Below are 22665 nucleotides of genomic sequence, written 5' to 3' on the forward strand. Positions count from 1 at the left end.
CTTTCCTTCGTGGGACTTGGTCAAAGTACATATGGCTTCAAGCATCATGATTCATGACCATTAACAATACTCTGCATCCTAAGGAACATTTTAACAAGTCAATGCCAGAGGGAGCCTGCAGTTAATATGATAATAATGGAGATCCCTTCACCTGTTGAGCAATAAATAATCTTATATAGTAAATTGTTTCAATGTTCAAGGGCATCATGGGTCAACATCAGAATGGTAAGCTAAACTGCTTCAGATTTCAACAAATTTGGGACAGAGAATATAAGGCTATTTTGTATCAATCTTCTAATCTGGATGGAGATCATGCCACATTCTGCAAGTTGTTTCCTAGACAAGAATTTTTTTAGTTTCTGCTGTATTTGTTGGTCAATATTTAAATTAATAAATGAGAGGAGTACCTCCATCAATATTTGTTAATTTAAATGTCTGCGGGCACATCAATTTCATTGTCCTTGTTTTCATTTTCATTTTCTTTTTTTTTTTAATTGTTGTTGTATTTGTTGGTTTTGAAGCTTCCCTCTGTTGTTCTCAACGGCCGTTAATTCTGTTAAAGTGGGTCAATCATGGTCCCATGTCGCAGGTTCATATCTCAAGCGCCAACAGCTGATGTATTGCTGAAGTCGCGCATCCGCCTTTCCGGACACTGTTTCTAGTTATAGATTTTTAGTACCACCGACTAAGGATCGGCTGCATTGCATAACAAAGGGTGCGAGGGATTTGGACTTTCTTCTTTATCTGACTCACATTCCTCCAGCAGCCCCATTTATTAAATTCCTGTCCTCGATAAGACAAGGTCAGTACCAAAACGTGGACTTAATCCCTCTCTAAGATAGGCATCTTTGGTTGAGAGGTCTCTACCGGCTTTGAGGTTGTCTTCTCCTTCTAGACAAATACCAACCGTCTTTCATAATCGTCTGCTTTGAAATTGCCGTTAGCCTGTTAGTTGAGTGAAATTCTGGATTGTTTGGTCTCACTTTGAACAGTTTTTTTGTTGGTCCTTGAAACTTATGCTATTCCTAGCTTAACTGACTCTTTGTTTGGGCTTAAAGTAGACCTTAGTATGAACCTATTCTCATCCTCCCATTAGCCAGATCACCAAGACATACTGGCCAGTTTCATCCTTTCACAAGAACTGGAAGCCTTTTGAGGTAGACTAGGAAAAATTTTTGCACAGGCGGGGTGTAAATGGGATGGAGTTTTGGTTGTTGAGATTTAGGTAACTATTCACATGAAGTTGGTTTTGTCACAAGAAAAGTGTCCGGAGGAAGCTTAGATTCTCAACTGCTTCAGTAATTGCAGAGCTTTTTGACTGCTAAGGTCTTCTTCAGACCGGATCAACCTCATTATAAGGCTCAAGCAGTGGGATATAAGAACCTTGGGGTGTGTCTAGGAGAAAGAGAAATTGACGATTTTGTTCTTGATATTCAAGTCCATTTTGCTTTTTTGAAATGGACCATTCTGCAGCAGATGATGATAATAGAGCAACAGTTGAAGTTACCAAGTATAAGAATGGCATCCAACAGGTTTTGCTTCAAAATCCTCGAGGGGCTTCTGCAAGGGTTAGATCTTTAACGTTCACGTGTGAACCTAAGATAAGATTCTTCCTTTATATTCAGGTTTCAACTTAATCGTTTTAGTTTGCCTAGTCCAGGTTAGCCTGCATGGAGGGCAGGTTCTTTCATGGAAGACCGACAGGGGTGAAGAATTATTATTCATTAGTAGTAAGGTATAGTTTGTCAAGAAGTAATTAAGAAAGACAAACAGGAAAAAAATGGAGCAAGAAGCTACACAGAATTTATATTTTTTCCAAGTCGTATATATTCTTTCTTCTATTCTATTTCAAGGCTGAAATCTGCCTCTATTATGGGTTTAATGTCCTTTCAGGCAAATTTTAAGCCACCAGCAGCTGTAAGGGGTGGAATACCTATTTGTTTCCCTCAGGTACTCTTATCTATCTTGTAATTTGATGTCATGGCTCTCAGGACAATCGAGTGATATTCAATTCTTCTTGAGTTTTGACTGGTGCTGTGATGCATACATGTAAGTTCGGAAACCGTGGTTCCCTGGAGCAGCATGGATTTGCCAGGAACAGAATGTGGCTCATTGATGAAAACCCTCCACCTCTACATTCCAGTGATTCCAATGGCAAGGCATACATTGACTTGCTACTTAAACCATCTGAAGAAGACCTAAGGATCTGGCCACACAGGTAGAGGCTCTTTGTGCTTGGAAATGCTCTTGAAAATGAAATATCCTACTACAGCATATATAGTTGGAATTCTTCGTCAGACCAGATCTCTTTAGGTTATGCACGTTAGAGTTCTTTAGAATTTGCATAGCAATTAAAGTTGCAGACTTTGTACATTTCAAAGAGCAGTTATTGCTTGACTATCATGCATGGTAGTAATTTGAGGTGTCCTTTTCCAGTTTTGAATTCCGTCTTAGGGTGGCTCTGGACTTTGATGGGCATCTCATCTTTACATCACGTGTGAGAAATATCAATTCGAAGCCATTCAGCTTCTCAATTGCTTATCGTACCTATTTTTCTATCTCCGATATCAGGTAAGCTCTGATGCAATGTTTTCAAAATCAGTATAGTCTTCATGCGCAAATGGAAGTTTGGAAGAAATTCTTCTGCATACAGTTCTTCAAAGCCAAGATTTTCTGTCAGTCTAGAGACTACAGTACAAAATTTTGGAAACAACAAATTGCAGGTGTTTTATGACTGAGAACAAGATTCAAATTTGGCCATAGTTTTCTAATTTAACATAGAGCTGACAAGTCTTGTCTTCTATAGATTAAATTGCTACGTTTCAATTGGATTTCATTGAAGTTGATCTAGTATGTAATTGAAATTGCATGAAGTTCCAGCTGAGATTTAATTGTGATAGCAGTGAAGTGAGGGTGGAGGGCTTGGAGACTCTGGACTATCTTGACAACTTGTGCCAAAGAGAGCGTTTCACTGAGCAAGGAGATGCCTTAACATTTGAATCCGAGGTAACCAAATTCTAACCTGTAAAAGTTTCCAGCTGCAGGTTGTCAATATGCTTGACTAAATACAGCCCTTATTGTATGAACACTATTCCTTGTAGTATAATATGGGGCTTACCATTCTTCAATTGGCAATTTTCTGAAATAAGCCAACTGATAACAATGAGTTCTCAGAAGAACTATTGGTGTTTTGGGAACTGCACTTGTCAAGAAAAATCCTGTTACTATAGCTCGAAGCCAAGTGCAGCTCCATGTTTGGGCAGGGGGGAGTGACCACCTGAGTGAATAGAGCCGGGTAGTGTGCATAAATCCTGTTACCACCTGAGTGAATAGAGCTGGGAAAGAACTTGTCAAACAAACACTTCAAGATCCTAATAACACGTATACTTGATCATTTGAAGATTAGATTCAAAAAAGAAGAAGAAGAAAATCAAAATTAGATAATTTCAAGGTATATAAAACTTCTGCGAAGGATGGGATTCTATTTTCAGCAGGGCTGCATGCCTTTGGTATCAAATTTGCTGCAAATATCGTTTTGAGGTTATCTCGTGTGCAGGTTGATAGAGTATATCTCAGTTCTTCGGATGTTATAGCAGTCTTCGATCACCAGAAAAAGCGGACCTTTCTCATAAGGAAGGAAGGGCTACCTGACGTAGGTGAGCACCACTTCCCCTTGTGATTTATATCTGAGAAGCAGCATGTGGGATCATTGCGTAAGAATCACAAATTGGGATTTTCATTCAATACGAATTCTTGAAATTCCATGTGTATGGTATATGTGCTTTTATCTCTTAGGCATTTAAAGGAACCTTTGCTTCCTCATCTTTCTCTTGATACACACCAAAGAACTATATGGCAGAAGCGGCCACAAGCATCTTAGGGATAATAGAATTTGGAAACACCTGCTAAAGAAAGTATAGCTAGTCTTGAGCTTATGTCCATACTCATCGATGATGCGTCGTCGTTGCTGTTCATTGTCGTGTCAATTCTAAATTCTTGGAGGAGTCGTCTACAATATCCGTTGAGGTCCTGGTTTAGAGTAGGGCCAATTGGCATTAATCTGTTGCATTCTTCCAATGATCACAGTGGTTTGGAATCCATGGGAGAAGAAATCAAAAGCCACAGTGGATCTTGGGGACGAGGAGTACAAACAGATGCTTTGCGTAGATGGGGCTGCAATTGAGAAACCAGTCACTTTGAAGCCAGGCGAGGAATGGACAGGCCGACTGGACTTGTCTGTTGTGGCATCAATTTAACAGATTGGAGCCATTTGCGATCTTCTCAATTTTGTCCTGGAAAAACTGAAGTGATAGGAGGACACTGATTAGTAACTGACTTGTGGTTTCTCAGCTGGTGGCAACTTGTACTTGTTACCTCTGAAGTCATGATCGATAGTAATTTCATGATTATGACTTTGAAAACATTGTCAGGTAGATATGACTGGTGAGTTTGTTAAATAACCCGTAATATGACGGGGGAAATTTATTTGTACCATATTTCCCCCTAAGATGTATGTGGATTGATCCAATCCAAGAAATTGACTCCATGAAATGGTCCGTGAAGATGAAAGGCTTGGTTGTATGCTTGATCTTAAAGATTTTATATCTCGTAGTTGCTTGTTTTCTGTATAATAATTTGTTTGGTGAATTGAAGAGATTTTCTTGAAAGCCAAAAAAGTTTGAAGAGACAATGAAGTGGCCTCTGGAAGAATGCGAAAACTGAATCGACAAAAAATGAATAGGTGGAACCGTGGAAGCTACTCTATGTATCAGAGCCAGGTTTCGATCCTGGGACCTGTGGGTTATGGGCCCACCACGCTTCCGCTGCGCCACTCTGATTGTTAGTGAAGGTTTCTTCTTTTTAATATATATTGAGCTTTGCTGGTGTGATGGAATTTTTTTCCCTTTTCTAAACCTAAATGAGTATATTTTTGTTATTTTAACCTAAATAGTATTTGGTTTCGAATTTTTTTTGTAGCATAATATAGCAATCAAACGCTGCAAAATAGTAGGTCGAATTTGTAAAGTAATTAGATGGAATTTTTTTTTTTAACTGAAAAAGACCATCAATGGTGAATCTACAATGGGGGCATAATTCCACTAATACCTAAAAATTTTGAGAAACTCTCAAAATTGTTATAAAAATCATTGGTTTTGTGATTTAAAGGAATTTGGCATGTTACAAAACTCAAAATCAAAGGCCTTTTACATTATTAAAAAAACTTACTTGGATTTTTCAACAAAAGGAAAACGACATTATTATCTAATAATGTATAGAACAAGAGTAATTGCGTTGCTTAGGTTAAATAATAAAGTTAGATGTGGCCATTGCAATAAAACAGCAGGTGACTCTTTTTTAAAAAAAAAAAAAAAACCGCAAGTCGGTTAGCAGCGATAAAAAAGTTTTTCTTTTGGAAGAAATTTATTATGTTGTTAATAAATTAAAGTATGCTATTTTGTGTTGTATTATAAACAAAACAGATTGGATAGTTCTTTTATGCGAACATTATCATTATGTACTACATTTCGAAGCCAAGAAAAAATTACAATTTGTTTTTGCCCTCACTACTGGAAATTATTTTTGGTTCCGTCACCGCGTGGGATATGTGCCTTTTTATTTTATTAATTATATACGCATGTCCGCTAGTACTCAAAGCCAGGTCTCTGTACTAATTTAAAGTAAAATTAAGTTGAAGTCAGATGATTTATGCCCAAAGCATTTTAGTAAATCCGTGAAAAATGTATCTTCGCTCTAATAATTAACACCAGAAAAATATAACCAGAATTGCTGAATAGAGAAAACGGATCTTACGCGAATATCTTTCTTTCCCCAGAATTGATACAAGTGTCAATTAGCCATGATTTCAAAAAAGTTTTTGTCAACCATGGACTCAACTTTGTTAGCTTCTTTTTCTCTTTTTTTTTTTTTTGGGTTTTATCATCATTAGGTACTCATACCAACCAACACTGACGATAATAATAGGGATTTGAGGCACATGGACGATCATATAATTCACTGGAATGATGACAAACAACACTTAGTACTTGATTGTGAAGCTAAGCTGTATTGATCTTTTGCTAATATTTTTGTAAACCAAAACGTTTGTTTTTTGTTGCGAGTAATCAAATGTACAACCTTTTTACGAGTATGGACACAAAAAAAATGTGCTCTAGATAAAATAAAAATGATGCGACTTGCGAGGATTACAACTTCTAAATAAAATATGGCCCTGCTGTTTGATAAGTCAATTTAACACTTAAACTTAATGGATTCGGACCGTTTGATAACCAAAAATTGAATATCTGGATTAATTAAGTAGCACTGAACTTTCTAGACAGAACTTGCTCCCAAAATTAAGTGATAAGCTATTCACTTATCACTGAATATGATATGCACTCAAATGTATTAGATTTAATATTTAACAGATCAATAACTTAATGGATTCAGACTTCAGATTTTAGATTTCAATTTTATCAAATGCATCCTAAGCTTAAACTCGTAATTTTACTGTATATAGGAATTTTTTTTTGCCAAACAAATCCTACAATTAACTCGGTCGGTCGGGAAGTAAGTAACTGCTGTAAAGAAAGTTGGCGAGCGACATATGATATGATAGCAGCAGTCAAAGATACCATGATAAATTACACTACACATCAATCAATTAAATACATAAAAGGGTTGTAATCGTAAAATTGATCTTTCAGGTTACCATGCTGAATCATGTAAAAGACTCATTTCTCAGGAAAGTTGTGATGAGACCTCGATCGATTTGATATGTCTACGTCTAAAGATTAGAGATAGATGTAAACATTCATACTTACCAGCAATAACCATGCAGAAAATTAAGGAAAAGGTTCTTGGGTTTGCTAATCGTAACTCTTTTTCATCATGAAAGAAAAGATTGAAAGATCAACAAACAGAAGAAAAGGAAAACGGAGCCGGACCGGGACGCAGTTTGGGTGGTGGTAATAGCTAAGGTGGCCATGTCCATGTGGGAGTGGGACAGCAAATTGACACCAATCCATCCATATGAGAAAGACGCCAGCATGAAGACAAAGTGCTATGCAACGCCCACAAAACCGCCCCATCGATGGCTGATTAGGCCTAGGAAGCCACTAAAGCTACCACCATCATTACATTACATTTTTTTTTTTGGGCTGTCAAAATATCCTCTTCTTGCATCCGGCAGTCCCCCACCCTATGCGTTTTTGTAGTCTTCTTCTTCTTCCTCCAACTTTCCTGACCAGTAGTAGCATAACTGTATAAAAGAGTCAAGACACAGAACAAACCGACTGACAACAAATGCCATAAATTCCGGTCCCGCTTTTGCTCTCGGACGGAGCTTATCCCTGCATGGCCATCCAATACCAAGGCACATTAATTTTTTCACATGCACCACCATTAACTCTATCCCTCAGCATCAAGTGATACTTCCAAATTTTCACCTATTTATTGTACTTTGATGATCAAATTTACTAGTGCTTCATATGGCTGTCACAATACTAGTACAGAGATTCTTTTAGCAGCAGACGATTATTTTTTTAAAAAACAGACAGATAAATAAACTTTGAAGAGTGGATTTTTTTTTTTTCTGGGGAACTTCGTGTTATCATTACCAACCAAGAACGTTTCTACATTTTACTCATGTCAAAGCAACGAGTCAAAAATGATTCTTCTTATCATCATCAGGGTTTTAAACTTACTTAAGCTAGTTCATGACTCCGTAAATATTTCATGATGTGTCCGTAGATTTACACCATTCTTTACTAGAAGGATGTGGCCACCATCATATTCATGTCATGGATAGTCGTTCGATAGTTTCTTGCGTTCTAAAGACGTGCAGCGTTTACAGTCGTCCAATTTGTGCAGCATCATCTCAAGATTCTTAAACACCAGGCCCCATTACATTTTCAGCAGAATGGTTATGCCTCTTACGTATTGTACCATTACTTCTATTCTAGGCTCTAGCCTGCATAGTTCTCGCCGTTCAATGCTTCATATGCCGACCAGGCATTTTCATGTTTGTTGTTTAGGATTTCTTTTGTATTTTTTCTTCTTCTGTCCTTTTGTAAATGTCTTTCTTCTCTTCAAATTTCTAACAAAATCGACTAATTGCAGGGCGCCAACGTTATCCTCGTTGCCTAGGACCCATGAATTTGACGAGTCATATTGCATTAAATTTTCTGGTTCTGAAGCTCTTGAGTTTTACAGCTAAATTCTTCATATTCTTTAGGATTGTTTTAATATCTTGAAGGCGAAAATGAAAACGATTTTTATTCTATATCAGAAAGGAGTCCAGAAACCGGCTAATTGGGTGCACAATATCAAAAGAATTGTGTAGACAGGAAATAAAAGCAGTAGAAAAATCCTAGCCCCACAACCGCCAAAAATTAAATCATGGGCAAGGATTGAGTTCAAAAAATTGTAGAAACATGTGATTTAAATTAAAGCCAAAAAAAAAAAAAAGGACAAATTTAAGGTCTTGGGATTCTTTTCTTTTTTTCGTCTGATTTCCCACCAAAAAAATGAAAATGGCTCTCTTTATCGCGAGGAAAAGCAGGCCTTTTATCCTCTCTCATTCTGGAAAAAGTACTCTCCTATACTTGGTTTTGGCACTCAACCCGAAAGTAAAAGAGCAAAGAACAAAAAGAAAAGCTCTGATTCTAAACCCAGACATCTTCCTTTAAAATATCCCCTTTGACCCAACGCCTTATTTCAAACCCTGCGGCCTCCAATTTTTTCCAAGCCCATTCCCAGAATCCCACATCACTTTCCCCGACACCAGTCTTGAAATTTGACTCGTTTCCTCACTTCCTCAACTTCTTCTTGTGTTATTTATTCATCTACTATATTAATCCTTGCCTGCGTTCATTTGTTGGAGCTTCAATCGATGCATCAAAACAGAAAAATGTGTTCTTTGAAATAGTTTACTTTGAACCCAAAGAAGCAATCTTGACATGGAGAGACAAAGATTGTACATTTTCTCTTTAATCTCGTCGGCATTGTTTTTGCTGTCACAAGGGATCGTCAGGGCTACTCTGGTGGACAATGACAAGCAAGCATTGCTTGATTTTGAAAAAAAGCTTCCCCATTTGAGGTCTTTGAACTGGGACGAGGACTCTCCAGTTTGCAAGAACTGGACTGGAGTGAGCTGTAATGAAGATGGTTCAAGAGTAATATCGTTAAGATTACCCGGGGTTGGCTTTCATGGCCCTATTCCAACAAATACACTTAGCCGTTTATCAGCATTGCAGATCTTGAGCCTCAGATCCAATTTCATCAATGGAACTTTCCCTTTGGACTTGGGTAAACTTAGGAACCTGTCATATCTTTATCTTCAGTTTAACAACTTCACAGGTCCACTGCCTCGGGATTTTTCTGTTTGGAAAAATCTTACTGGTATTAATTTCTCTAATAATGGGTTCAATGGCAGCATTCCCTCTTCTATTTCTAGTTTGAGGCAGCTTAGTTCTTTAAATCTTGCTAATAATTCACTTTTGGGAGAAATTCCAGACCTGAATTTGCCTAATTTGCAGCTACTCAATTTGTCAAACAACAATCTCAGTGGTGCTGTGCCTAAATCTTTGCAAAAGTTTCCAAAATCTGCTTTTCTTGGAAACAATGCATCTCTGTTGGAGTATTCTGTTACTAGCTCTCCTGCTGTTTCACTTCCTAAAGAACCAATTTTGAAGTCTAAGAATACTGGGAAATTGAGTGAGAGGGCTTTGCTTGGAATCATAATTGCTGTTAGTGTTCTGGGGCTTCTAGGTTTTGCTTTTCTGTTGCTTGTTTGCTTGTTAAGGAGGAAAATTGAGGATGGTTTTCCTGGCAAGCTTGAGAAAGGAAACATGTCACCGGAGAAAGTGATTTCCAGGAGTCAAGATGCGAATAATAAATTAGTTTTCTTTGAGGGCTGTAATTATGCATTCGATTTGGAGGACTTGTTAAGGGCTTCTGCCGAGGTGTTGGGGAAGGGAACATTTGGTACTGCTTACAAGGCAATATTGGAGGATGCAACCATGGTGGTGGTGAAGAGGCTGAAGGAGGTGGGAGTTGGAAAAAGGGAGTTCGAGCAACAAATGGGGGTGGTGGGGAGCATAAAGCATGAGAATGTCATCGAGCTAAGAGCGTATTACTACTCAAAGGATGAGAAGCTTATGGTCTATGATTATTACAGTCAAGGAAGTCTTGCTGCGATGTTACATGGTATGTTCCTCTCTTTTGTCTTCTTGGCCTTGATTTGTTAACAGTTAACATATAAGATTTCTCTGTTGCTTGCTCAAAGAAAATTTGTGAACTAAAAATGGTCAATTGGACTGTTGAAAATTTTACTTGATTTTGCCAACACATTATACCTGTTAAAAACATGTGACCAAACATGGTTATGCGATTCTGCGTACCTGCAAGCTTTTCTGTAATGCAAGTAGCCATTTCTTCATTGAGCATTGCAAATGAAGTTATGAGCTGAAGGAAAAATGACAATTAGGGACTGGATCTTCAAATTTCAAACTGTCAAGTCGCATTCCACCAATTACTAATTTTTATGTGACAGCTAGCTGTAGGTGGTATAGGGGCCATAGGGCCATAGCTATCAGTTGGAATGTTTTTCAATATCCTCTTTCCAGCTTGGACGGTTATTTAGCCTACAAGAAGTCGAACATGAGATCGTGAGTGGTTTTTGTGGGTGGCCTAAAATTGTGATGCTAACAGCTCTGTGGGGCAGGGGAATTGTATTGTACTGATCGATAGTGTCAACATTCTGTGTATATTCCCTTACCTACTTTGGATAAGCATATATTTTTCTCAAGCCAAGCACAATCGCTGGTTTCTTAGTCTTTTTATTGCTAACTGTCCGTTTGAAATTAGCTTCACTGTTCAGATTACGCTAACGTGTCCACTCGACATTAGTTCCTTTACGCTAATGTTGCCTGGTTTTAGCTTGACTATACCCCTAGATGGACCACTACTTGGGAGATTATTGTTCAACAAGGAAGATTGTCTGGTGCATGTAAAGACAAACTTTATAATCCTAGAAACTGTCAATAATTTTTCGAGTTTGAGCCAATTGATTTAGTTAATATTCAACAAAATGCAGATAAATTGATGTTTTCTTCTTGTAGCTTTCAGAGAATTAATCTCCTTTGTTTCTGAATGCAATATAAACTGTAATGTGGTTCTGGCTTTCCGTGTTTCAGTTTTTCTGTAAAAAATTAGACGCGATTCTATTGACTATGAGGTACAGCAAGCGCTATGAGCTGCAAATTATTTGTGTGCTACACTCTTGAACAAGTTTTGAGACTGCTTTTGAACTTGATTTATATCACAGGTCGTTGAATATTATGTTTTATCTTTACACTACTGGGTAAATACGAGCAAGTCTATGCATGAACTTTGTTGGTTTGCATTGCTATTGCCTCTAATATGCAATTGGAAGATGACTTGGGGGACTGATTTTAATGGCAAATGTAATGTTACAGGAAAAAGAGGAGAAAACAGGCCTCCTTTAGATTGGGAAACCCGACTAAGGATAGCCGTTGGTGCGGCAAGAGGCATTGCTCGAGTCCACATTGAGAATGGTGGAAAGCTAGTTCATGGCAATGTCAAGTCCTCCAACATCTTTCTCAACTCTCGGCAATACGGCTGCGTATCAGATCTTGGTCTGTCAACAGTGATGAGCTCGTTGGCCCCACCAATCGCTCGTGCTGCTGGTTATCGTGCCCCGGAAGTGATGGACACTCGGAAAGCAACCCAATCTTCTGATGTCTACAGCTTTGGCGTGATGTTACTTGAGCTCCTCACTGGCAAGTCACCTATCCATACGACCAGTGGGGATGAGATTGTACACCTGGTCCGCTGGGTTCACTCAGTAGTTAGAGAAGAGTGGACAGCAGAGGTGTTTGACCTGGAGCTATTAAGGTATCCAAACATAGAGGAGGAACTGGTGGAGATGTTACAGATAGCTATGGCATGCGTGGTGAGAATGCCGGATCAGAGACCTAAAATGTCAGAGGTTGCTAAAATGATTGCGAATGTCCGGCCAACAGCTTTTCGAAATAGATCATCTGGCGAGCTGAAGACTGGAAATTCTTCACAAACCCCACCGGTGGGGGTATCCGAGACGGATTTGTCAAGCTGAAGATAAGTGCCTAATCGTGTAACTCGATTTTGCAACATGATGCATCATTCTGCATCGTGCTGAAAATGTTCTGTGAATGACGACTATCCCTGAGACTTTACTAACCTATTCCCAGTTTAAGGTAGAGGTGGATTAGGTTGTGCATCGGTTAGTATCTGTGCCATTGGCACCTATTTTGATTTTCTTATTTTTGGTTGTACAATCGAAGTTTGGGATCGTCAGTTAATCATATTCACTCTCTTCACATGCCATCTTTTTTACTAGTACTTCGTTTACGTGCAGCCATCATGTTTCTGCAAAAATTAGCTACAGGAGTCAGAAACTTTGGTTCTTGATTACAGAATTAATAACGTCGCTGATTAGCATCAGGTAGTAAAAGGGACGTGCTTATGTTTGATAAGTATACATATTTGCAGAGTTACATAATACTGATGGCTTTTTTCCTGTTTCATAAGATGAGAGTCGGGGAATGGCATGAACACTGAGCAGGCGCTAGCTGAGCGTCGGAGTCAGACGCAGAACAGGTCATGAGGGAATACAATCGATAAAAGGGAAAAGGACATCAGTTAAAGTCGAGTGTGCTGGTCAAAAGTATTAGTAGCATATTAAAAGGGAAAAAAAAAAAACCAAAACTGGAGACAGGTCTTGTCAATAATAATATCCTAATATCACTATATATTTGATTCTGAAGTACAAGGCAAACATTCCTACTACACCAAATAATTGAAAAAGTAAAAAATTAGATGGAGATCTAGTCTATTTGAAGTACCAAATACCATTCCCTTGCATCGTGGAGTATTAATTATCGATGATGTTGCAGCAAGGGATGGCAATGGGGGTGGGTGCCCGCGGTTACCCGCCCCGCGGGAGGCAAATGGGAAGGGGGTTGGGGAAAATTCCACCCGCTTAGAAACGGGGCAGGGGCAGGGGAGTGTACCTCCGCCCCATCTCCCGCCCCACCACCCTCTTTAAAAGAATAAATATATAAAATATATATGTATATAATTATATATATAATATATAATTTAATTAGTTACAAACTTATGATAATGATATTATTAGGTATATGTATTACACAATGTCTATTAGTATATATAATATAATTGATATTATTAATTATACTAATAATTATATATGTGTACTAATATAAATTATTAATTGGTTATACTAAATTTACTAATACATTTATACTAAATCCCTAATTACACTTAATACAATAACATTTTTTTCTTAAAAAAAGCACAAGCACAATAATGAATTAGTGATTGTATTTGTGCCAAAAGTGAAAACTTGACTAGTTTAGTTATATTTATTTCATCATGTTGGATTGCATTCAAATAATTTTTATTTGATTGTTTTTATAAGTTTCAATTGTAAAATTACAATGAATAATAATTTGATGATGTATTGATATTTTAGTACTTGATTATTTGCTAAAATTTAACCATAACAAAATTATATAACAAACTTTTATTAGCCTCCCGCGGGGGAAGCGGGGTGGGGCGGGGCGGGGGGAGTTTGTAGGTAGCGGGGCGGGGGATGGGGAAGAGGTCCCCCGCCCCGTTGCCATCCCTAATGTCCCATTCCTCACCCCAACCCCGCCCCGTTGGCATCCTAATGTTGCTTCTTATCCTTTCCAAAGCTATTGTAGCAAAATTATATGTATCTAAAATATCAGGCAATAAGTTCATAGATTTTTTTTTTAAAAAAAAAAAATCATCCTTCCACTCATCTCCATGCTTTTTCCATCCCTATATGTCAGATTCAAATTTTGAATTTTGAACATGACGATACGGAAGATTTTAAAAAAATTCAAAGGTTCAATAAATTCATAGATAAATGTGATTTTCGTTTGTATTACTAATATAACCTTTCATTTCAAGGAAATTTGAAGATAGGCGAGTAAATTCATAGATAAAAACAAGCAATTTTTTTTTCATCCATTAAAAGAATAACAAAATTCCCCCTAAAACTAATAATATGTTCTACATTTCCTTGATGTATGAAGGTTCTTCCCCCCTCGTTGCCTCTTTTTCTTTTGAAGGTAATCCTCATGTCCTTGGAAATATATGAGTTGTAAGCAAATTTGACCAACTTTCCTTTCAGCTTCCTTTACCATGTAAGTTCCAAATTCTTGTATTTTCTTTTCAAATTTTGTACCTTAATTAAATTCAATAATAACATATAGTTGTATTATACTATAAACATCAGTTAAAATTAAGGGCATAATGCAATGATTATTTATACTGAATTAGTTGCTAGTAAGTAAAAATTCAACATAAAAATTGTAAACAGTAAGATGCACAGTAACTTATCCATTTCATTTTTTGAAATCTTAACTTATCCATTTCGTTTTTTGAAATGAAAAGATTTTTGAGCCCGCGCTGGGTTGGTCTGCTGGTGGAAGTAGCCTCCTTAGGTGAGTTCCACCTGAGTTCGATCCCGGGCAGCAACCCAGTTGTTATCTTCTTCAGCATCGGTCGGGCCGCTCTGCTGGAGCGCTGTGGGATTAGTCGGGTGTAGACCCGGATACCCACAGTGATGACAAAAAAAAAAAAAAAATGAAAAGATTTTTGAACTTGTGCGTTTTTTGACTAACTTGCTTGTGGTTGATAACTTGCTTGTGGTTGATAAGTATAACATACAAATTTAGTACCACAATTGATGATAGTTTAAGATGGCAAAAAAAAAACGAAAATTAGAGATACTTTGGGGCGTATGTTGATATTAACCCAAACAGAAAAGATGTAGAAGTGGGACCAGGCAGCTAGCTGAGAGCTAGCAATCGCGTGAGCAAAAGCATAATAGATGAAAATGGTCTCTTTTTCCTCTCCTTTTTTTTTTTTGTTTTTTTTTGGGGGATTGGAGAAGTGTGTAGTGCGGGGCTAGGAGTGGGGTGGGTGGAGTGGCGTGTATAGTCTATCTATAAAAACTCCAGTTTCTTTTACATTGAAAAATCCTCCCCTTCCAGATTCTCTCTCGTCCCATTTCCCGAAGGGCCAAAGGAGAGGATCTTCTCTCTGTAAGTATATCTCCAATCAATCACCATAAGTTTTTCTTTTGTGATTTTGTTTGTTACGGTGTGTGTGAGCTTGTAAATCTTTTTGTTTATGCTATGTATTTTTGATTGTGGTGGTTGATCTAGGGTTTAATTTTTTGAGGGAGAGGTAGGGTTTTTGCTGAGTGATGGCTTCCAAGCGGATCTTGAAAGAGCTCAAGGATCTCCAGAAGGATCCTCCTACCTCTTGCAGCGCTGGTTAGATCGCCCTCCGTTCGTCCCCTTTTTTCCTTGTCATTAATCTTTCTGTTTTAATTTTAGGAAAAAGATTGGATTTTTCTGGCGCCCTGTTTGTTTAAAAGATTCTTCCTTTACTGTTTAGGGCCTTTGTTCTTAATAGCTGGATATTCTAAAGAGTCGGACTGGACATTTTTTCTATCCTGCTTCTGCTATCAAATATCCCTCATTTTTCTTGATGCTTATACCCTCATAGAAAGTGTGTGTACATGAGAGACACAGACATGGCCTGTGGTTCGAAGCGGGCACGCATTCCTTCGTCAGTTTAGAGAACCTACTGATATGAACATAAATCCAGTTTAATTTAATTAGAGACTATGAAGCATCCCATCGAGATCAAGCTTTGAAATTTGTAGCTAATGCATGTTTGCATCGTGTAAGTGCTTGAAATTTGATTCTTATGATATATGTTGGGGGTCTGGGAGGAAGCATATCTGTAGCTACAGTTTTGTGCCGTCGGAAAGATTTGCCATATGTAATGTGATTTTAAATATATGCAGTATGATGTAGAAGTCAAATGTTTTGCCCCAATGTGTATACCTCCCCCACCCCCTTTCCAAAGGTGAAGGAAAAGAAATTCAACTGAGAAAAAGAAAAGGTTGCTGCTGATTGTTGTTATGGATAACGTGCTGATTCTGGTCGCCAGGGAGGAGGATAGGGGATGGGGGGAGGGGGGAGAGGATGTGGGAGGGGTGGAGAGGAGGGTTGGAGAGGGGGGTGAAGATAGGAAGAGGGGAGGGGGAGAGGGAGGTGGTGCTGGGAGGGAGGAGAGAAGGGGGAACGAGGGGGGTAGCAGGTGGCTGGGGGTGGTTATGAAGGGGGAGGAGGAGGGAGAGATAATCTTTAAATTTTTTAAAAACGTTCCAAAAAATTTAAAATTTTAAAAACACCTCAATATACAATGCTACAGTAAAGTTTTTGATATATGGTGTCACAGTAAACTTCTTGAAAAGCACCCCGAAAAACACCTAATACATATGGTCCCTTTGGTATTTATGTTTTGTGTACAAGTTTGTTCTTTTATCTTCAATATAGGTTTTTTGTGTTTCTCTAGGCCCAGTTGCTGAAGATATGTTTCATTGGCAAGCGACCATAATGGGTCCACCAGAGAGTCCTTACGCTGGTGGAGTGTTTCTTGTTACCATTCATTTTCCGCCAGATTACCCATTTAAACCACCTAAGGTACCTGAAGAGCTTGTCTGTTTTTTATGTATTTATGATGGTTTATTGAGTGGAACAAGGGTTTTTTCAGGAACTGCAAAAATTTTCTCGGATATCTTGCTCCCTGTGATGAAGATTCATCAGATATGCAGCCCTTATTGTTTTCGTATATAGGCTAATGCTATAGGCATTTGTGGATACCAGATATTTTATCGCTAATGTATCATACCTTCTTAAACTTGCAGAATTGTTGTCTTTACCATGTTTATTATATTCATTTTTTCCCACATAACTAAGCTCAAAGAAGAATTTTTCAGTTGTTAAATTTTTGTTCACACAAGTTTAGTGCATACACATAGCAGCAGTAACGCAAGTTTTCCTTGTGGGTTTCGAGGAATTCCCATATTCTTCATACTGTTTTGACAACATTGTATATGGTGTTCTCCATTATCTGTTCCTTGCAAAAACTCTTGATCTTTCCAACCATAATGAAGTTGCAAATGAAAAGTTAATGCTGTAGTTGCTTTTATTTGTTTCTCGAAGACCATCCCGTTGACTTGTGGGATGTTGTTGTACATGGATATTGTTATTGCTTAAGGATTTCAGTGGTTTTGATTGTTTTGGATTACTTTTGCAGGTGGCTTTCAGGACAAAGGTTTTTCACCCGAATATTAACAGTAATGGAAGCATTTGCCTTGATATTTTGAAGGAACAGTGGAGCCCAGCTCTTACAATCTCAAAGGTGTCTGTTCTTTCTCAATTTGGTTTTTCTCTTCTGTGAAAAAGGTGCCGCACATTTGTGTTTTAATTTCTTGATGAGGACTTTGTTTGTGCATGCAATATAGACTTGAAGATTCCATGGCTATTTTTCTAGTAATCTATAATGCATTTCTAGAGATTCCTCTGCCTTTCTGTAGCAACCCTTCCTTTTGCTGAGCTGTTATGCATTTCTAGAGATTTCTTTTCCCTATGCATCGCTGTCATCGGTTTGAAGTTCCCTCTATATGCCTCTACATTCTGTATCGTTTATCTGTTGCTATTGGGAAGTAACTCAAGAAAAAACATGAATTAGTAGTTCATTGTCTGCTTAATCGTCTTCTTTTTCACCTTAATTGGACTTTACCTGATTATTGGCTGCCCTAAGTTGTTTATCAGATTGGGCTTCGTGATCTATTATTGATTTGTTTTAAGCACATTGCAGTTGTGTAATTGCATCAGCTTGGGAGCTTTAAGCTACCTAATTTACTAGCACCTTATCCTGTGGGAATCTCTCAAGTGCTCTAAACATGATTATACATTTCAATTACATGGATCAATGCTTATGGTATAAAACAAGAAAGGCTTTCTTTGAGTTACTACTCAGTGCTGCATAGTTGAGGAAATGTGGGCTAACAATGATCCATCAATCCCCTGGGATCCCTTCCTGAAGTAGGGAACTATCAATGCATGAACTGAATGAAAAAGTAATCATGATTGTTTAGATATTAGAAATTAGATGGAGAATGTTTGGTTGACTGACTGAGATTTTTTTTGGTTGCTTCCAGGTGTTGCTGTCCATCTGTTCTCTGTTAACAGATCCAAATCCTGATGATCCTCTCGTGCCAGAAATTGCTCATATGTACAAGACCGATCGAAACAAGTATGAGACAACTGCACGGAGCTGGACCCAAAAGTATGCCATGGGTTAGCAGAGCAGCTGTAGCGTCATGGGAGGGTTCCTTTCCGTTGTGAAATTAAACTCTTATCTATGATATGGCCTGCAAAATGAAGTGTAATATGTTCCTTATATTGAGTGGACTGAAGAGAAAACAACGGAATCCTGCCTCAAAAACTCTCTTTCTGGTTTGTAATCTTTTTAGAATTGTTTAATCATGGTTATGTGGTTTGATCCTCAGTCTCCCGACGGAAAAGAGTAACGTTCAATTTTTTGCTCCTGGTAACATAGACAAGACTAAATTGCAAGTTTGCAACGCATAGAAAAGGTTACTTCCGGGGAGACCTGGAGTTGCGGAAAAGGGTTTCAACTTGCGTTGGGAACGAGTGTCTAATTTGGCGTAATGCGTGAGGATTGTAGTTTTGGCACCTGATGGGACTGCAATTGACATTAGGATGTGAGCATATTAAAACTGGGCTTAATAGGTCGAGATCAATTAAATCTTGCTCACAACCTTGAATATTTTTGCATTTTAAGCCTTCAAAATCTCCTTAAATGCCAGATCGTTGAGATGCCCTACATCTTCCTAACATCAGTTAGCAAGGATGTGCACCTTTTGCACAAAAGGTTGTGCGTTTGAATCTACTTGTGGATGCAATGTATTGGTGAGCAATTTATAAGAACTTGTTTGAATCTACTTGTGGATGCAATGTATTGGTGAGCAATTTATAAGAACTTGTGTAAACGGCTCTAGGGCATATCTTGATTTGTGATGGTGAGCAGGTCAAATTTAATCCTATCCCAAAAATATATATATATATAGAGAAAGAAATGTTTGATTTGTGAGGTAACCTAAATATTTCTCGTCTTTATGGGAGAGAGGCGTGTGACTTGGAAAAGGAAAAGCGATCTTCCCGAGGGGTTGGTAGGGAATTGAACATTGGTCTAGTCCAATTAGGCTTGAAAATGAAGCACTATGTGGACTATTGGTGTTTCGGGCTATTAGGCCTGGTTAGTCTTGAATGGGGGTTCAAAGTTAAAGAAGAACGGTTGCAATATATTTTGTCAAATTGAGATGGCCCAAATCCAGGTGTCATGTCTCTTGGAGGCTCGGAAACAGTGAATTCGCAACAAAGCACGGTCTAAATTCTTTTAGTTCCAGAAACACCTTGGGTTCAGATGGCCCAATTGGAGGAATTCTGCTCGGGATCTCGAAGAACGGTCCAAGTCTGCTATGAAAAATGTCTTGAAAAATTTGATCCCATGCTGCTTCATTTACGCTGGTGGTGGCTCCTTCAAGAGAAACAGGAGGAGGTTGTGCGTGCATGGTGGATCTTTGAAAGAATGAGATAAGGAAGGCAGCATGGAAAAATAGCAAAATGTCATGAAAATTAAATTCAAGCTTGATCCTTGGACAATGAAGTGCGGCCTGATTGGTGTAACTGAAATGTCACGTGTTTGAATCTCCTTTTAAAGGGGATAAAAATGTTCCAATATTTGATAAAGCACAATTTAAAATTGAAATCGAAATGTTTCTTGACATATGAATCTAAACAAAATAAAACATAACGGTGGTAATGAAGAAAGGGATTCTAAATATAAAGAATGTGAATTGCAAAAAGACGGTAAGAGGAATTTTTGTAAACTATAAGAAGTGTAGCTTCTTTTCTGCTCGTCCTTGCGCCAGTTAAAAAAAATAGGCAGACATTTTCACGTGGCAGCTCAGAAGGAGGCCACTTTTCAGATTTAATGGAGCCCTGTTTCCTTGGTGTGCAATGGGGATGGATCATATCATCCAACCAACTACTCAAACTTTCTTCAAAAGGGCTATCGTATGCTACTTTTTGCTACAAAATTCCGCAGAACATTATTATTATAGCCTTTCTTACATCACCTTTTGTTTTTGTTAGGCTCCTCTTCTTTAACGAAGAGGGAAGGCCTCCTAATGTTTTGTTACAATCCCAGCCTCCTCTTGTAGTATTCTTCCCATTGGATTGGGTGTGTGAATAATGATGAATCTGTTGTGCAGTTTTGAGTCAGATAGATAAACGCTAGTAGTAGTAGTGTCAAGTGTGTGATGAATAAATGATACATCCAGTTTTTAAGGCCGCTTCTAGGTGGCCGGTAATAATACTTGTAGTTCTCATTCATAGGTCTGCCATCCCATCTCTCATCTCATAATAAAAGTGAGTCCAATTACAGTGCATAATACAAGACCACGAGCATCCCACTATGTCTACATGTTCCCTGAATCTGTCTTTGGAAGCACAGCAGTTTTACTTGGATCCCATGAGCATCTTTGAAAAACCACAGGAAGGGAAAGGAAACAACAGACTCTATAAGCATATCTGCCCACGTACGTATATATCTACACTACTGGCTAATATGCCTACTAGACTCGTTATGTATCATAATAAATGGATGGACCAGTTTCCGGCCACAATTATCGATGAGTTGTGCAAATGCCTAGCACTCATTCATAACTCCCAACAATAAATACTACAACATAGTATATAGTTTAGCACTGGTCGACTTGATCTAGTGTACGTCCTTCTTGAGGAATTGCAAATAATGGGAAACAAAATAAAATATTGAAATGGCCCAGCTCAGCTCACAGTCACAGGGAGGGAGAATGCAATGTTTATGTGCATTACATGTAAATAACGTGGCTCTTTTTTTTTTTTTTCTTACAAAGTAGTAGTTGTTGAAGTCATGTCATTATTGATTCGTTTTATATGTCCGGTAGGCGCAATTCTTACATTCTTCCCTGTCAGTATATCAAATTTAAGTTGAAATTAGTTTTCATATATACATCCAAATTTAATTTAATAATAGTGCATACACTATCAATACATATATCAAAAATTAATTCATAAACAAGATCGTCGTCAACGCTTCTTTTGTTTTCTTCTCTGTGTAAAGAATTTCTTTTTGGTTTTTTTGTTGTGGGGGGGGAGAAAAAGAAAAGGAAAAAGAAAAAGAGAAAGAAAACTTGGTTGGGTGCATTGCATGGGACATTCGTGTTATTATTAATGAATGAATGAATTGAGACCAGTTTCATTGCATCTAATAAATTGAAATGGAATGCTTCGTTTCGTTAGCACCACCCGAAGGCAGACACGAGTATCTGGATAGCCTTTGTGGTGTCTGCAATCTGCAATCTTGCAGCAGCAATTTTGAATCGGTGGTGGAGACCGGAAAATCCGGGGGTCGTCAAGAGCCTCTCCACTCTCCACCACCCTGTGTTGGAGAACAGATTTAGAGCTTAGTTGTCGCTTCTTTTCATTTAAACTATACTACTATTAGCTTTTGTATGGGGTATTGTATTTGTGACCCATCCAGCAACATTTGTATACTTACAAGATAATTTATTATAGACTACTGTTGCATCTTTTTCTACTGAACCTGTGAAAATATTTTATTTGCATTGTGGTACAGACTACAGAGTACGGAATTTGTAATTTAGCCAGGCAAAAGTGTTCATGCACACGAGTGCTGGACCATTATTTTGCCACCAAGAAATTAAATTAATTTCATAATCAAGTACTACCCTTTTTCTCAATTTAGAGAAGTAACGGTACTAGAGTTTGTTTGTTGACTAAATGCACTTGAGCTATTCCATGTGAATCGCATCGTCCCACTTAAATAGAGCTGATTTTTTTTTAAATGGTATATTTAAGGGACATTTAACTTTATCATGAGAATACGCACGTTAATCATTATTATCTTCCCTGACATTTACAAGCTTTTTTAAAATTAAACTTTATTTTTTTTTTAAAAAAAATAATACTTATAAACTTCGTCTCATTAGAGAGACCCAATTAAGATAGAGTCCCTCAAATAGAATGCTAAGCAAAATTAGAAAGACGGGAAAAACATCTACAACAATAGAATTCAATCGCAGTAATACAGAGAAAAAAAATATATAAAACAAAGACAAAGAACCCGGAAAGAAAAACAACCGAAAACAAAAAAGTTTGGTGCCCTGAGACTTCTTGTCCTTGCTCTTTGTTGATTTTTGGTTTGTTTGTATTTTTTAATAAGTGGGAGATTTACTTGGGATGTGGGCGAGTCAGACTGCTCGAGAGTTACTTGCGAACAGTTTAGTTAAACACTTGACTCGAATTAAGTTTGATCGAATTCGAACTAATTAAATTCGAGTATCAATATTTAGTAATTGTACTCAAGTGCTCCACGGGACTAATCGAATAATTGTGTATTATTTATATAATATTTCTTCTTAATTAAGAAATGACTATTATGGATTCATGTGTTAGTCGCAGTATTGTCAAGCTCAATGTGATCGTATCACCGTAGAGTGGGAAAATCGTCCAAAACGTCCTTCACATTTTATAAAATGACTTTTTTCGTCCCTCACTTTTAAAAGTGTAATTTTATATCCCTTACATATTCACATGG

General features: G+C 37.8%; 3 protein-coding genes and 1 long non-coding RNA gene across 6 annotated transcripts; 3 read left to right on the forward strand and 1 right to left on the reverse strand.

Annotated features, from left to right (window-relative positions):
- Positions 1 to 693: 693 nt before the first annotated feature.
- Positions 694 to 4581, forward strand: LOC113702957 (putative glucose-6-phosphate 1-epimerase). The gene is made up of 8 exons (XM_027224144.2): positions 694 to 1568; positions 1661 to 1735; positions 1894 to 1950; positions 2055 to 2218; positions 2437 to 2571; positions 2904 to 3006; positions 3557 to 3656; positions 4087 to 4581. The coding sequence occupies exons 1-8, from the start codon at positions 1458 to 1460 to the stop codon at positions 4254 to 4256; spliced, it is 915 nt and encodes a 304-aa protein (XP_027079945.1). The 5' UTR covers positions 694 to 1457; the 3' UTR covers positions 4257 to 4581.
- Positions 2832 to 3559, reverse strand: LOC140012570 (uncharacterized). Its single transcript, XR_011819749.1, has 2 exons — positions 3119 to 3559; positions 2832 to 3022 (listed from the first exon to the last, which is right to left on the reverse strand). It is a non-coding gene; the product is annotated as an uncharacterized lncRNA (long non-coding RNA).
- A 3957-nt stretch (positions 4582 to 8538) lies between the features above and the next one.
- Positions 8539 to 12387, forward strand: LOC113705023 (probable inactive receptor kinase At4g23740). The gene is made up of 2 exons (XM_027226886.2): positions 8539 to 10206; positions 11478 to 12387. Exons 1-2 carry the CDS (start codon positions 8958 to 8960, stop codon positions 12134 to 12136), a joined length of 1908 nt encoding a protein of 635 aa, XP_027082687.2. The 5' UTR covers positions 8539 to 8957; the 3' UTR covers positions 12137 to 12387.
- A 2630-nt stretch (positions 12388 to 15017) lies between these two features.
- On the forward strand, positions 15018 to 18486 carry LOC113703542 (ubiquitin-conjugating enzyme E2 10). Of its 3 annotated transcripts, none has more exons than XM_027224938.2 (5): positions 15018 to 15158; positions 15298 to 15392; positions 16486 to 16613; positions 17230 to 17334; positions 18137 to 18486. In XM_027224938.2, the coding sequence occupies exons 2-5, from the start codon at positions 15323 to 15325 to the stop codon at positions 18278 to 18280; spliced, it is 447 nt and encodes a 148-aa protein (XP_027080739.1). In that variant the 5' UTR covers positions 15018 to 15158; positions 15298 to 15322; the 3' UTR covers positions 18281 to 18486. The 3 variants fall into 3 exon arrangements, with proteins under 3 accessions (XP_027080739.1, XP_027080738.1, XP_027080740.1); XM_027224937.2 differs by having other exon boundaries at positions 15021 to 15158; positions 15282 to 15392; XM_027224939.2 differs by having other exon boundaries at positions 15046 to 15158; positions 15308 to 15392.
- Positions 18487 to 22665: the final 4179 nt, after the last annotated feature.

Source organism: Coffea arabica, chromosome 8e, assembly GCF_036785885.1.
Source record: "Coffea arabica cultivar ET-39 chromosome 8e, Coffea Arabica ET-39 HiFi, whole genome shotgun sequence".
NCBI lineage: Eukaryota > Viridiplantae > Streptophyta > Magnoliopsida > Gentianales > Rubiaceae > Coffea > Coffea arabica.